General features: G+C 46.7%; 1 protein-coding gene across 46 annotated transcripts in view; it reads right to left on the bottom strand.

Annotated features, from left to right (window-relative positions):
* Positions 1–16084, bottom strand: part of PLEKHA7 (pleckstrin homology domain containing A7) — a 229986-nt gene that overhangs the window by 141657 nt on the left and 72245 nt on the right. For 14 of the 46 annotated variants that reach the window (XM_085011849.1, XM_085011851.1, XM_085011856.1 and 11 more), the window contains exon 1: positions 4094–4461. The exons of 26 other annotated variants lie outside the window; for them this stretch is intronic. In XM_085011849.1, the coding sequence (XP_084867975.1) occupies positions 4094–4176 (83 nt within the window). In that variant the 5' untranslated portion in view covers positions 4177–4461. Of the gene's footprint in view, positions 1–3810; positions 4023–4093; positions 4462–16084 lie in introns of those variants that run through there. 6 more of the 46 variants (XM_085011874.1, XM_085011881.1, XM_085011877.1 and 3 more) reach the window with 5 other exon arrangements.

Here is a 16084-nt window from a genome sequence, read left to right as displayed (position 1 = left end):
GCTCCCGCAGCATATGGAGATTCCCAGGCTAGGGGTCGAATCGGAGCTGTAGCCACCAGCCTAAGCCAGAGCCATAGCAACGCAGGATCCGAGCCGAGTCTGCAACCTATACCACAGCTCACAGCAATGCCAGATCCTTAACCCACTGAGCAAGGCCAGGGATTGAACCTGCAACCTCATGGTTCCTAGTTGGATTCGTTAACCACTGCACCACAACGGGAACTCCAATGCTGCCTTAGTTTTGCATATACTATTCCATTTGATCCCAAAAACTGAGAGGTAGATTTTATTACTCTCACAGGACAATAGCTCAAAGAGATAAAAGGACTTGCTCAGAATCACACAGATAAAAAGTGCCAGGAGTCTGGTTGTTTTTAGGACTAACAATCCATAATCATGGCTGAACCAGAGATGGTCCCATTACCAAGAATTTGAGCATGCTACCTTTCCAGCTCAAACGGTACTGTGCCTGCAATCAGGAACTCACCAGTCTCCAAGGCCTCTTCGAATAGTCAGACACTAGAAAACAGGCTTAATGTGAAGGTCAGAAAAAACTTCCAGGACAGTTCTCACATCTGACCCTAGGAGCCTAGGTATGACCTCTGGGGTGGGCACAAAATGGCACTTCTGACATTCTCATCTTCTATATAATAAAACAACTGTCTCGGCTGCTGCTCCAAGGATCCTCTAGTTACCTTTCATCAAAAAAAAAAAAAAAAAAATTTTAAGCTACCAATTAACAAGAGCTGCGTTCAATCCTATATAAACACCTTGTATAATCCTCACAATTATCCTGCTAGGGGGAGGAGGTGAAGAGAGGTACCCTTATCTCTATTTAACAGGCAAAGAAATAGACTCAGAGAGGCCCAGGGTCAGAGCTAATAAACAGCAGAGACTAAATTTTAACCCAATTAGGCAGAGAAAGTGCCACAAACCATTTCAATTTACTCCTCATCAATCCCTTTCCCCCAACCTGGATACCCACAGGGCCTAGGCCTGGAATAACTAGCCTCTTTTCTCTTCACCAGAGACAGTAAAACCCAGTGGAAGGAATTTAGTGCTTCTGCAAACCAAGACAGCAAAGGCTGGCAGGGTCTTTATTCAGTTTCTCCTCTTGATCTTGCATGATTCAGAACAAACTTTCAGAGAACTTCTATCTTAGCCTGGGTACCTTCTCCTGAGGCCAATCCCAAGAAGAGGCCCCCTGCCAGAGAAATACAGTAACAGCCACCATTAAACCCAGCACCTCTGTTAAGAGGGAATGGAGGAGTTCCTGTTGGGGCTCAGCGGAAACGAATCTGACTAGCATCCATGAGGACGCAGGTTTGATCCCTGGCCTTGCTCCGTGGGTTAAAGATCCAGCATTGCCATGAGCTGTGGTATAGGTGGCAGATTCAGCTCGGATCCCATCTTGCTGTCTGTGGCTGCGGTGTAGGCTGGCGGTTATAGCTCCAATTAGACCCCTAGCCTGGGAACCTCCATATGCCACAGTGCGGCCCTAAAAAGACGAAAAAAAAAAAAAAAAGAGGGAAAGGAGAAGTCCAAGAGCTGATGTACAGAGCCAGGCTGCCCCTTTAACCCGGTGTCAGGGGCAGTCAGGCCCCAGGACAGAGGCCTCAGCTAATGCTGGACTCACCATAGCCTGTTGTGCCCAGCATGGACACTAGGCACAGGACACATGGGGAATCTCTAAACCAGCCCTGCTCAGTCCTCTGACCCTACCACTCATAACGATGCTGAACCCCTCCAGTTCACCCCACAATCCCACAGCCTTTCTAACAACGGCCTCACTTTCCCACAACCTCACAACCCCTGTTCACGTCACAGAACCCCCAGAGACCTTACAGAATCAACTTGAGTAGCTTCCCCAGGCAGTGGCCAGGCCATTATTAATGAATATTCAGCCATGACCAGCAGGCTGCAAGTGAGCAGACATTAGATGGCAGCCTTGGGCAGACTTCCCATAGAAAAAAACTGTTCTTAAATCGGGACCATCTCCAAATCCTCACCTTGCAGAGTGACAGCAGATCAACAGCAGCTCAGGGCACTGCGGGAGAAGGTGGCACTCTAAAAGCATGTGTGTTGGGGGAGGGGCGCCACTGAGTGAATGTACATACCACAAACCCAGTGTGACAGGTGGCATGGACCCCCCAATAACGCAGGGTGAGAATCAGCAGTCTCTCTCCAGCCAAGCCCTTCTTCACTCATCTCCTCTCTGGAAGCTTGGGCTGAGATGAGGACTATGTGTCCCTGGGCAGCCATCAGAACAGTTCAGCCCAGGAGGAACCCAGTAAGCCAAGCCACTGAAGGAGGGGATAGAAAACCGAAGGGGAGATGTGGGGACTGCAACGGCCTGTCTCAGAGAACTGCTCTGATACAATTCACAGTCTATGGTCAATGTTAAATTCTTCCTCCCTGCACTCTTCACCCCTATAAGCATATCGCCCCTCCCACAACCCCCCCATAAGTCCAGCCCCCTGTTGCACCCCAAGAGTGCCAACTTTCAAGACATGCTCTTCTCATCACAGATCTGCCAACACTTTAGTTTACAAGGCTGAATCCATTACCCCAATCTGCCAAAGAAAGAGCAGTGTCCCAAGTCTCTAAGGCACAGCACCTGCCAGGAGGGCTGAGTTCGGCAACTCTCCTCAGGCCCCAGCTGGCGCAAAATCTCAGGCCTCCTACTAGCCCAATCCCTTAAAGCCAAGACCTATCCACAGCCCTCCATTTAAGGCTGGGCCCTTCCACACAGCACACAGCACAGCACACACAGCACACACCTCGTGACACTACCAGTCTGAGAATCCACCTTCTCCCAGCCTTTGGGGAGGGAAACTGAAACCAGAGAGTGCAAACTCCGCCCTCAGCTCTTCCCTACCTTGACCTCCTCCTTCCTCTTGGCGCTGAGGGAACTGGGAGAGGCAGGTCAGGTGACCACCTGGCAGGCACTTTTGCCTCAGCCCAGAGTACTACGGAACTGGGGCCTGAAAATACACCCCAGGGCACTTGTTGAATCTGCCGAGGTTTCCAGGCTCTGGGGCCGGGACAGGGCAGCGCTTTTCAGAATGCTTTTCAGACTGCCTGCCAGCTGAGAACTCAGTCTCACACACTTGGCCTGGAAGCTTCATCTGGAAGCTGCCCTGGGGCAGGTGGTAGGAAAAGGGGTGGTTTCCGATGGTAAAGGAGGAAAGGTATAGATAGGCGGGTTCCAAAGTAGATAAAAACCTAGAGCTTCTCCCTTTCTGCCCTCAGGGTAATCCCACAGAAGGCGAAAACGGTTTTCTTCTGCAGGGTCCTGGTGACTGGGGGAATGCCAGCATCCTTCTCAGGAAATGGGATGCAATAGCCTGAGCTTAAACCTTGACTGCCAACGCCAAAAAAGGGAAAGAAAAACCTGCGACCCACCAATCTTATTTCCAGATCCCCTCCCTCCAGCCTAAACACATTAATAATTAACTTGCCTACCCGGGAGCTCGCCGGCGTTGCCATAAAAGATGAGTAATGACACGGGAGTCCCGGCCCCATGCCCATAGGCTTCTAGGCTCCGGGCTGGGACCGGCGCCTGGAACAAAGCCTCCGCATTCCTCCGGGAAGGTGTGTCTGAAACCAGATCTGTCAAAGGCGAGAGGCTGACCCCTTACCTCCCACTTAGCCGACCCCCGGCTAGAAAGGGTGGGGGGAGGGGCCGACGCGCGGGGCGGAACTGGTGGCGAGGTCGCCTTTGCCCACTTCCCCTCCCCCGCACTCCCAACGACCGGTGCCCCCAAACAGCCGATTTCGAGACGCCGCGCTGAGAGATAATCCTGTTACCATGAATGCTGGCTGTACTTGGAAACCAATTCTCAAAAGAAGGCAGCTCCCTCGGCGCCCTTCCCGATGAGTAACCCAAAGCCAATCGCCGGCTCAATGAATTCTCTCGCTGAAACTCCAGTGGCGAGCTGCGGCTCCCACGCGGATGGCCGGCCGAGAACCAACCAGCTCACGTCACGCCGGCTCCCAGGCACAAAAACACCCCCAAATACAGCCCGTGCACATTGCGCCCTGCCGGCCCAACTACCCGCAGCCCCCCGAAAGTTACGGTGTGCGGACATACCTGCAGGCTCCCGGCAGCGTCCCCCGCAAGCCCCCCAGGGCGGCGGGGCACGCGTGCCCGGACGGGCAGCGCCGCGGTTCCATGAGCCACTCCGGGAGCCGGGACTGGCCACGGTCAGCAGCGCTGGGTTGCGGAGCGCGCTGGGGCCTCAGCACGCCCGCGGCGCATCTCGCGCCCTCCTTGTCCTCGCCCGGCCTTCCCTAAAAGCCCACACCCACTTGACATCAGCTCGGATCAAAGCACGTGGCGCAGCGCCAGACGGCAGACCCCGGCGGTCCAGAGCGCGCCCTAGGTGCCACTGCTTCGCCAGGACCGCGCGTCCGAGCCGCACATTTCTCTCCTTGCAGATGATGCTGCAAGCAGGAGTGGGCAGGGAGACGGAAGAGGGGGAGGGAAACCCGCGGAGGGGGCAGGACCTGCAGCCTAACAGCCGCGCTGCTCTGGCGCCTAGCCAACCACCAGCAGACCCTACAGCCCTTGCTGCTAGCGCGCCCATCAACTGTGAAGACCAGGTTGCAGGTGATCTGGGTTGCTGTTCTCTCCCCACCAAGAAGTCCTGACCTTGAATCCTCTTCCCCAGAATGACTGAAGGAGGCTTCCCTCTAACCACCCCCTACTAAATTGCCAGGTCTGATTCTGCCAAGCCAGGAATGAATTCTTGGTTGGATGTGGTTGCTGACCCCATCACCCAGGAGGCTGCTATGGGGCACCCAAAGAAGCTGACCTTATCCTCTGGCTTGTTGCTATACCTGCAGCCTCAACTGGGTCTCCTTTCTTTTTCTCTTCTCTCAATGCCCTTGGCAATAAGGGACAGCTCTCCTGGCAAGCTCTTGCAGGCAATCAGAAACAGCACCACCCAGCAGCCCACACACACTTCTAATTCACTCATTAACATCCATCCAAATAGTCAAACATTTAAGCATTTATTAAGGCTTAGTATATGCCAGGAGCAACATAAACAACGTTCCTGCACTCATAGAGCTCTACAATCATAGCGTATATAGTCAGGGAGGGAGAGATTAAAAACAAAGAAAGGTAATTATAATTGTGACAAGTGTATTAAAGGTAAGAGGTGCTACAAGAACGCACCCAGGAACCCTAAACAATATTGGCAGTCAGGAAAGGCTTCCCTGAGGAAGTGACATTTGAGCAGCTGAAGTATGAAGAGAAGTTATCCAGGGGGAGGGAAAGTTCAGGCAAAGACACGGGTTAGGTTCATTCCCATTCACAGGTGGAGAAAGTTCCCTTGTGGCCTAGTAGGTTAAGGATCACAGCTGCTGCATGGGTTTAATCCCTGGCCTGGGAACTTCTATATGCCCTGGGAACAGTCCAAAAAAAAAAAAGATTGCCTCCATTCAAAAGTGAAGATAAGCAGACATGAACTTGCTGGAGACACATGGGCCTTTGTCCAGGAGGGGCATGAGGCAGTTCACAGGCCCTGGAAGAGAGTTCAAAGAGGCCCTTATGTCTGCTTTCTCTTCTCCCCCTGAACCAGGCTATCTTTCCCATCACTGAGCTCTAAACTGGCAGTTGGGAGCTTTTACTTCTAGCTCCAACTCCATCATCAATTTGCTATGTGGCTCTAAAGAAATCCCTTCCACTCTTTGGTTTCAATTTCTCCACCTAAAATGAGGGTTTGGGAGTTCCTGCTGTGGCTCAGCAGGTTACAAACCCAACTAGTATTCATGAGGATGTGGGTTCAATCCCTGGCCTCGCTCATGAGTTAAGAATCCGGTGTTGCCGTGAGCTGTGGTGTAGGTTGCAGACAAAGCTTGGATCCCGGTTGCTGTGGCTGTGGTGTAGGCTGGCAGCTGCAGCTCCGATTGGACCCCTACCCTGGGAACTTCCATAAGCCTCACTTGCAGCCCTAAAAAGCAAAACAAACAAACAAACAAACAAAAAAACTTAAAAAAATAAATAAATAAATAAACAAATAAAATGAGGTTTTGGTTAGAACAGTGTTTCTACATTTATTTTTTTCAAACCCATATTCCCCTATTCCCTTTTGGTTTTTTCCTTTGTTTTTTCTTCTTAGGGCCATACCTATGGCACATGTAAGTTCCCAGGCTAGGGGCTGAATCCCAGCCACAGCCCCTGGCCTACGCCACAGCCACAGCAACGCCAGATCTGAGCTACATCTGTGACCTATGCTGCACACAGATCCATTGTTACTACACCTGTGGTGTAGACCCCAGCCGCAGCTCCCATTCAACCCCTGGCTGGGAAACTTCCATATGCGGCAGGTGCGGCTATAAAAGGAAGAAAGAAAAACTGGAAAAACTGTATGTGCCCCTTTAAGTATACAGCATTAAAAGATGTCTGCTGACGTTAACTTGGAAGTAGGAATAAAGAAATGGTCTCCAGGAATTCCCTTGTGGTGTTAAGGATCCAGCATTGTCACGTCAGCTTGGTTCACTGCTCTGGTGAGGGTTGGATTCCCTGGCCCTGAAACTTCCACATGCCACAGGAGTGGCCAAAAAAAAATTTTTTTTTAAATTAAAGGAGTTCCTGCTGTGGCGCAACAAGATCAGTGGCATTTCGGAAATGCTGGGATGTAGGTTCAATCCCCAGCTTGGAACAGTGGCTTAAGGATCCAGTGTTGCCTCAGCTGTGGCACAGACTGCCAACTACAGCTCGGATCTGATCCCTGACCCAAGAATTCCATATGCTGGAGAGCATCCAAAAAAGAAAAAAAAAAAAAAATGGTCTCCAAGCTCACCCTTTTCCTGTTATCTGTCCCCATCCTTCCCACATGAGTCTGACCATAAGCACTTATCTCTAGCCTCATTTCTTTTATTCTTTCCAGGATAAATTGGCCAGGCAATGAACAGAAGCCATGGGTCATCCAAAAGGCATGCTGTGGAAGACTGTTCTGAATGATAATTTCCAGTGATGCTGGGAAACAGACACTTTTAAGGACGCATATAATGTTCCTGTGGACAAATCAGCTATATGATTTAAAAGCCCTAAAAATGTATGTATCCTTTGAACCATCGATTCCAGATCTACGAATTTATCCTCAAGATATCATTATAGATAAACACAAAGATTTATCCACAAGGATGTTCACATCATCATCTTCATAACAACAAATGATTGGTTAGTAAACCATGGTACATTTTTGCCATTGAATATATGCAACTTTAAAACTGATATATAAAGGAGTTCCCATTGTGGCTCAGTGTTTAATGAACCCAACTAGTATCCATGAGGTTGTGGGTTTGATCCCTGGCCTCAATCAGTGGGTTAAGGATCTTGCCTTGCCATGAGCTGTGGTTTAAATCACAGACACAGCTTGGATCCTGCATTGCTGTGGCTGTGTCGTAGGCTGGCAGCTACAGCTCCAACAGGACCCCTAGCCTGGGAACCTCCATATGCGACAGGTGTGGCCCTAAAAAGGCAAAAGACAAAAAAACAAAAAACAAAAAAACTGATATATAGAATATTTACTGTTGAATAAAACAAAACAAAGATTACAAGACAAATGATCCCTGTGTGTGCAAGCATGTGTGTACAGGTTGGAGGGGGATGATGGTGGTGGTAAGCACCTATGATAAAATTACACTGTGTTCATTTTTCTTACTGGTTGATTCAAAACCTAGCCTTTGGACCAAAACATGATGCCACTATGGTTTGTCACCCTCACTAGTAAATCTATTAACCCATATGAAAGTTACAGAACCTTAATATTTAAACAGCATAGAATAAACCTTGCAGGTAGGCAGGAACCTGGCTCAATTCTCTACTGCTATCCACTCACCATTAGGGATTTGATAGTAATCTTAAAGGTAGAATAGTTTTCCCCCAGACGTTTCATTTCATCTAGCTTTTTCAGCTGTTCTTTCCTTGAGTCTAGCTCAGTAGTTTCCAGATGTTAGAGTGCATAAAAATTACTGTCCATGGTGGTTTAGGGTAATCTTGACTTTATGAGATTTTTTTCCTTTATACTTTATACATTGTCTAATCACTGTATGACAGTTCAGAAGAAAAAGAAAAAAGACTACTGAAAGATATTTACCAAAATGTTAACAATATTGGAATTATAGTTGATTCTATTTCCTTCCTTCAGATTTTCTGTGTTTTCCAAGTTGTCTGTAAATAAACATATATTACCTTGGTAATCAGAAAATGAAATGCTGCTTAAAAACAAGTGGGTTAGAAACCCTCCGAAAGATAAAAAGAAGCTAAGTCTTGACTTTAAAAGGGGTGACTCTGATCATGCCTTTCGCAGCCCTTCTTTCTGCAAGCTCTGATACTGCCCCAGTTGGTGCCCCAACGCCCAAGGACGACAGTACATCGTCGCTAGGATACCATGTAGGAAAAACTGGCAAGAAAATTATTTTTACATTTACCTCCTGGGCTATGCTTATAATAATGCTTAGAAGCTTAGACTAAAGGGTCCAAAAGGAAGCAGCCATGATCACCCGCTAATGGATCTCCTACCCTGAAACTCACCAAACATTCTAGGTTCTTAATAAGCTGAAAACAAATATGACATACACCTCCAGGTCCTGAGGACCAAAAACTGTTCAGCCTGCTTTTCCCAGACCTGATGGTGCCACCAAGCACACTGTCAAGAACCAGCAGAAAAAGCACAGGCCATGAATCAGACTGGGCTCAGCCAGTAATTGGTTGAATTATCTATGCCTCAGTTTCCCCTGTTAAAAGTAGTAAAGACTCTACTTTTTTTGTTTGAAGGGGTGGCTATAAAAGCATTAGGACAAGGTAGAAAATACTACCTCAATGTAGCATGTTATTATTTAATGGAACCATATGCTAGGACTTTTGGAGGGCGAAGGAGTTGACTAGTTGTGGGTTCTTTGTCCCAAGGGTGGTAAACTTCAATTTGCATCACATTTCAAGCTTTCTGAGAACCAAAAGTGTTCACAAACCTGATGAGGGAGTGAAATGGGAAACAAGACTTTCTCTTATGGCAAAACTCAGGAACTCTTTTTTTTTTTTTGTCTTTTTAGGGCCACCCCCATGGCATATGGAGGTTCCCAAGCTAGGGTTGAATCAGAGCTGTAGCCTGCTGGCCTATACGCCACAGCCAGAGCAACATGGGATCCGAGCTGCGTCTGCGACCTACACCACAGCTCACAGCAACACTGGATCCTTAACCCACTGAGCAAGGCCAGGGATCGTACCCACGTCCTCGTGGATACTAGTCGGGTTCGTTAATCACTGAGCTAAAATGGGAATTTCCAGGAACTCTTATATCAAGGACAGAAGGAAGTGAGTTTAAAAATCCAAGCTGAGGAGTTTCCATTGTGGCACAGTGGAAATAAAACCAATTAGCATCCATGAGGATGTGGGTTCGATCCCTGGCCTTGCTCGGTGGGTTGGGGATCCAGCGTTGCTGTGAGCTGTGGTGTAGGTTGCAGACAAAGCTTGGACCCCATGTTGCCATGGCTGTGGTATAGGCCGGCAGCTATAGCTCCAATTCGACCTCCAGCCTGGGAATGTCCATATGCCGTGGGTGTAGTCCTAAAAGGAAAAAGAAAAAAAAAAATCCAAGCTGGAGGCCCAGGTTTCTCAAAACACTATAGCCAACTACCATAAAGGCAGCATCTAAAGGCAAAAGATGTTTATGTTATTTGGCTTCTTTAATTCAATCATCATTCAATCCTATACCAGGCACAGCAACCAACCGCATTCTCTGCTCAAAGTAAAGCACATGATTTCCAAGCCAGACAGAGCTCCTATTAGGTTACATTTTAAATCCACCTAGAGTCTAATAAAGCTAATTTTACTGTTATGGCATCTATTAAAACATGGGGCCTTTGTTTAGAGAGTAAACAGAGGGGAGGAAAGCACAGACATCAAGAGCTGGAAATTTTGATTATTCCGGAACTGTTTCTGGAAAGGAAGTGATAAGAATGAACTTGATTTTAAAACATAATTTTAATGGGCTCAACTGTATGAGAATATCTGCTCTTATACAACTATCCAGCCCCCTTGAGAAGAGACCAGCCTCCTACCCGCCTACCCCCACAGCCAGGCAACAGCACAGGGACAGACATGAGGCACCCTGCTTCATCTACGTGGGAAACACTGAACATACTAACCAAGGTAGCCAACTTGGACTGGGGACTTGAAGACTAAGAGTCATTAAGGAGAAAGCCTACTTGCTCCATGGTCAGAACAAAAAGCCACACAAATGACTTTTGCTAAAATGAATAATTAGTAAGTATATACAGAGCTTAACAAATCTTTTAAAAATCATGGACTAAACCAAATTACAAAACTCCTAATTAGCTAGAACACATATCTGTGACCAGTGATCTTCGTACATTCATTTTATCAAAAGAGCCTCAGTTGGGGAGTTCCCTGGTGGCTTAACAGGTCAAGGACCTAGTATTGTTACTGCTGTGGCATGGGTTCAATCCCTGGCCCAGGAACCTCAACATACTGTGAATGTGAACCCTCAATAACCTTGGTTGATTGTAAAAAAGCAAATTCCAGGGGTCTACCCCAGAGACTCTCATACCACAAATCTAGAGTGAGCCCAAGAATCTGCAAACAACCTGGGTGATTCGGCTTTTTGCGGTCTGGAGCCCACACTGAAATCTGAAGCTAAAAGGCCAGGAAGAGTCCAACACTTCTGTCTCCCCACTACCATCTAGGAGGCAGCACCCAAGTGGGCTTGAATCAATTTGTAATCAATGCTGAATGAATCCAATTGATGCATCTTACAAAACTCACAACAAAATCACAACAAAACTAAAGTGTGATGAAGAATGGCAGAAAAAAAGAAAATATAAAGAATCACTAAGCACATAGGAAGTGCTCTAAAACAGTTATCTTCCCCCCCCCCCTTTTTTAAGGGCTGTTCCCATGGCACATGGAGATGCCCGTGCTGGGGTCCAATTGGAGCTACAGCTGCCGACCTATGCCGCAGTCATGGCAACACCAGATCCAAGCCGCATCTGCAACCTACACCACAGCTCATGGCAACACCGGATCATTAACCCACTGAGCGAGGCCAGGGATCAAACCTGCAACCTCATGCTTTCTAGTTGGATTCGTTTCCACTGCACCATGAGGGGAACTCCCTAAAACAGTTAACTTTTTTAAAAGATGAGGATACTGAAATTTTTATACCTGTCTAGTCTCACCTTCTATGCATAAGCCAGGTATGAAATCTCTGAATTCACTAGTGTTACCACCTAAAAACTGCATGGACTCAGACAGACCTGAGTTAAAAACCTGGGCTCACTCACTTGCAGCTGGGTGGCCCTGGATAAGTTTTTTCTTCTCTGAGCCACTCTATTTCCTCACCTCTAAAATGGGTTTAAAAATATATATCCCCTTAATATTGTTATGAGGGAGGTATAACAGAATTGTCAAAGGGTGGAGGGCGTAGTAGATACTAAATAAACAGCAACGACCATTATTTAATCTATGGATAAACATTTATTAGGGCCTTTTATAAGTTAGGTGTTGTGAGCACAGGAAATAACAGTAGACACCAAAGAGACAGAGGGACGAAAATACAAATAACATACAAGTAAATAAATAATTTCAGAAATTGATGTCTGCTATGAAGAAAATAAAATAGTGATGTGACAGAGTGAAATGGTGGTTCAGGAAAGCATCTGATATCAGGGAAGGCCTAAGATGTCGCATTTAAATGAAGAGCAATTTAGGTAAGAGACCAGGTGGGAACAAACTAAGTGCATTCCTGGGAAGGAAGGGCTGTGAGGCTAGAACTCAGTGACCAGTGGGATGACGATAAAAGAGGAAACTGGGGAGTCAGATAATGAAGCTTATGAGGCTATGTAATATTTAGTGGGAGTTTAGATTTTGCTCCAAATGCAGTAGGAAGCCGTGGATGGGTTTAAAAGAAAATTTTGTGCCGTGGAAGACGCACGAAAAACTTTTTTTTTTTTTTCTTTTTTGTCTTTTTTAGGGCCGCTTCCGTGACATATGGAGGTTCCCAGGCTAGGGGTCTAATCGAAGCTGTAGCTGCTAGCCTATACTTCAGCCATAGCAATGCAGGATCCGAGCCATGTCTGCAACCTACACCACAACTCATGGCAATGCCAGATCCTTAACCCACTGAGCAAGGCCAGAGATAGAACCTCTGTCCTCATGGATGCTAGTCAGATTTGTTTCCACTGAGCCATAATGGGAACTCCTCACCCAAGCCTTTGAATGAGGTTTTAGATATGTGTTTGGGGTGGGTGGGGTTTTTTGGGTTTTTTGTTTGTTTGTTTTTGTATGTATGTTTGTTTGCTTTCTAGGGCTGTATCCACTGCCTATGGAAGTTCCCAGCCTAGGGGTCAAATCAGAGCTACAGCCACTGGCCACAGCCACAGCCACAGCAACGCAGGATCCGAGCTGCATCTTCGACCTACACCACAGCTCATGGCAATGCAGGATCGTTAACCCACTGAGCAAGGCCAGGGATCGAACCCAAAACCTCATGGTTCCTAGTCGGATTTGTTAACCACTGTGCCATGACGGGAACTCAGAAAAAGACTTTTATAGGTGCTATTTGGAGGATGGCTGGGGGTTGGGGACAATAAACAAAAACCTAACATTTCCTTTTTGCTAAACTATGTGCTCAGAACTGTTCTAAGAACTGTACATGTACGATCTCTTTTTTTCGGGGGGGGGGGCTTGTCAGCGGCATGCAGATGTTCCCAGGCCAGGGATCGAACCTGCACCAAAGAAGCAATCCAAACTGCTGCAGTGACAAGGCTGGATCCCTAATCCACTGCATCACAAGAAAACTCCAACTCCCAAGTTTTGGGATTGAGCAATGGAAGAGATGCCAGTTTCCCGAAATGGTTAAGCCCAGGGAAGATCAAATCAAAGGAAAGGGGAGGCATTAAAATCAAACAAGAACTCAGCTTTGCACATGTTAGGTCTGAGGTGTCTATTAGACATCCTAGTGGAGGCATCCGGAAGGCTGCGAGCTGTGGCCATCTGCAGTCTGGGGAGAGGTCAGGGCTGCAGATGTAATCAGAGGTACCTCACCACCACATGACTCCTCACCTGGTATGTTGTGAGGATGGAGGAGGAGGGCTCTTCCGGCCATGGAACTGGTTGGTGGTAACAAGTGAGGGCAGCACGTCATCTCAGTGCAAGACTACACCTTGTTCTGGGGCTGAAAGCACCCTGCCCAACCTGCCCTCTGTGGTCCAGTAAAGCCTGCATCCCAGCCCCATCCCCTGAACCCACTTCCAGGAGCCTATCTTCTTTCAAGATGACCTCCCATATGTCAGATCTCCAGAAGGCAACACAGAAGCTGGAGGTCCTGGAGGAGAGGATGGAAATAGAAGCTGCGGATGGAAGTTTATCAGGCATCCCGCTGCCTTGTAAGAAAAGGACTTTCTACCCCCTCTTCCACTGCAACACTCCTTTTTTCAGTCCTCCTATCAACGAAGCCCATCCGGGTGTGAGTCCCTGGAATTGCTCACAAGGGCCAGAGTGCGATAATAATGAAAGGGTTTCCAAAATAAGCCTCCCACATTCGGGTTCTCAAATGCCCCACTGACGTCCAGGCTACACCATTTCCAGAAATATAGCAACCTCACTTGATAAAATACTTTCATTATTGACACCACCTTGGCTCAGAGGAAGTGGGTGTGTGCTGGAGGTCAGTAGAGGTTGGAAGGAAAAAAATAAAGGGCGACTTTTTTTTTAAAGTTCAGATGAAATGTCAAGAACATGAAGCAGCCCATGTTTACACAGAGCTTTTAAAAACTCCGAGCAGCTTCCAAGTAGCTTTAAGAAAATGGCTACAACAACCTGCCCAATGAAATGGCTTTTTAGCTTAACAGAAGTAACACCAGGCTATTCTCATTCTCCTTGTCTCCTTAGGCTTAAGCTCCTAGTATAATTTATACTCTTGCTGGTGCTGATTGTTTTACTTTTCATTCATATTTTATGGTTTTTTCATAAGCTTCTTTGAATCCACTGTGTAACAGGATAAAGCAATAGATAAAAAGACAAATAGTGCACAGTCTTGACCTTCTTGGATACTAAACTTTCAGATCTATGTAATCAATAAAGGTTGTTTATCATGGGTATTAATTGGAGGTTGGGCAAGGAAATGTTCTAATCAATATGTAAAACATTTTAAAAATTTGATCTCTTGGGAGTTCCCGTTGTGGCTCAGTGGCGACAAATCCGACCAGTATCCACAAGGACACAGGTTCAATCCCTGGCCTTGCTCACTGGGTAAGGGATTTGGTGTTGCTGTGAGCTGCATTATAGTTTGCAGACTCGGCTTGGATCTGGTGTTGCTATGGCTGTGGTGGAGGCCAGCATCTGTAGCTCCAATTCGACCCCTAGCCTAGAAACTTCCATAAGCCTCAGGTGCGGCCCTGAAAAGCATTAAAAATTTTTTTCAATCTCTTGTTTTAAAAGAGAGAGAGTCTAGTAATAACCAGCACTTACATTTTTCATATTTTTCTCCCTAATTGCCTGAACAATAATCTATAGGGGAAGTGGATGACATCTTATGTCCTATACACGTATGACGATTTTGTGGCTCTTACCATTCAAACTGGAAACAACAGGATGCCAGTTCAATAACTGTGCTACTTCATCTTCCAAATAAGACTTGTCAAAGCCACTGAAGGAAACTGGAATAAGACTCAATCTAAATCTAACCACAAACAAAGCTGGAAATTGCCAGTCCTTTGCTGGCATGGAGAGGTAAAAAGGCATGTTGATGCCCACTGCTAGTCTCTCGTGTCCTTCTAAAAGCAGAAACAAGCTTTAGAATATGAAATTGCCAGCAGCCTGGGAACACAACTTTGGAGACATAAAAATTATTAGGTTTTCTAAATCACTGACATGAGCCAAAATCCTTACTGAGACCAGTGGGCCAAAGATAGAACCAAAACTCTCATCACATTTACAAGCGTCCCCTTAAGTGCCTTCTTCGGGAACACTCTCTAACATAAACCTGAATATAGCAATTATTTAGATCCCCACGTGCAGGCAACAAATGTTTTTGAGGAGGCTCATTCTCAAGGAGCAAAGGAAAAGCGGTATTTTTTTTTTTTTTTAATCACCAGAAGTCACTGGAACCAATATGTTGGCACTCTAGAGCTCACGGTGATGACAGATGCTTATAATGCTCACCCTGAGGACTTGCAACCTTGTGGAAGAATAGACAGATCAAATTATGCCTTGTTGCAGTTTGAATGTGTTTTATTGCCTTCTAATTTTCTAAAGATTGACACTCCTTGCTGTACACAGTAGGTGGCAACACTGAGCCATGAGAATCCTCCATTTGCCAGCCTTGTGGCATAAAGTTTAATATAATAATAAATCCCATTCGAAAAATCAGGTCTCTATTAAAAGGATGACAACAGGCACAAAGTAATTAAAAATACATGCCTGACAAACACGGAATCAAATGCACCATCAAATGAACGTCCTGGCTTGCTATCACTTCCCGCCTCCACTCTCCCAAGCACTGGGCAAATCCAATTATTCCTGAGACAACCGAATTGTGCCTCTCTTCTCTCTTTCTCCCTGGTGACTTTTATGAAAATAATATTCAACTTGAATGTGCCTGCACTTTCAAGAGCGATAAACACATCCTCTGTGTGCAAAAGCCAGGGCAAATGAGTTCTGAGACTGCCTTGGCCAACCCCAGGTGTGGGCTTTCTCTCCCCAACTCAAGAGAGACTGGAATCTAACAGCTGTCAGAAAGCGGCCATGGCCTGTGCCAGAAATACCTTGCTGTGCAGCCCTAATTGCCAAGAGATAAGAACCCATAACCCACACAGGCACTTGTGGCTCAGTATCAGACACAGCAGACGGAAAGGAAACGGTATGCACTCGAGTCAGACAGACCTTGGGTAAGCCCTCTCCCTCCACCGCGCCTCAGTTTCCCTCATCCGGGAGGAACAGCATCAACGTGTACCAGGTTCTGCTTCAGAACTGGACTTAGAGCAGGTGCATGACACACTGCAATTGTTATTAACAGTCTCTGAAGTGTGCAGCAGAGCAAAAGGAACTTGG

This window comes from Sus scrofa, chromosome 2 (genome assembly GCF_054392235.1).
Source record: "Sus scrofa isolate SSC_HxYL_T2T_F1_AM1 chromosome 2, Sscrofa_HxYL_maternal_Yorkshire_Landrace_v2.0, whole genome shotgun sequence".
NCBI classification, from domain to species: Eukaryota; Metazoa; Chordata; class Mammalia; order Artiodactyla; family Suidae; genus Sus; species Sus scrofa.
Note: the sequence above shows the minus strand (reverse complement) of the source record. Positions and strands in the feature narration are given on the sequence as shown.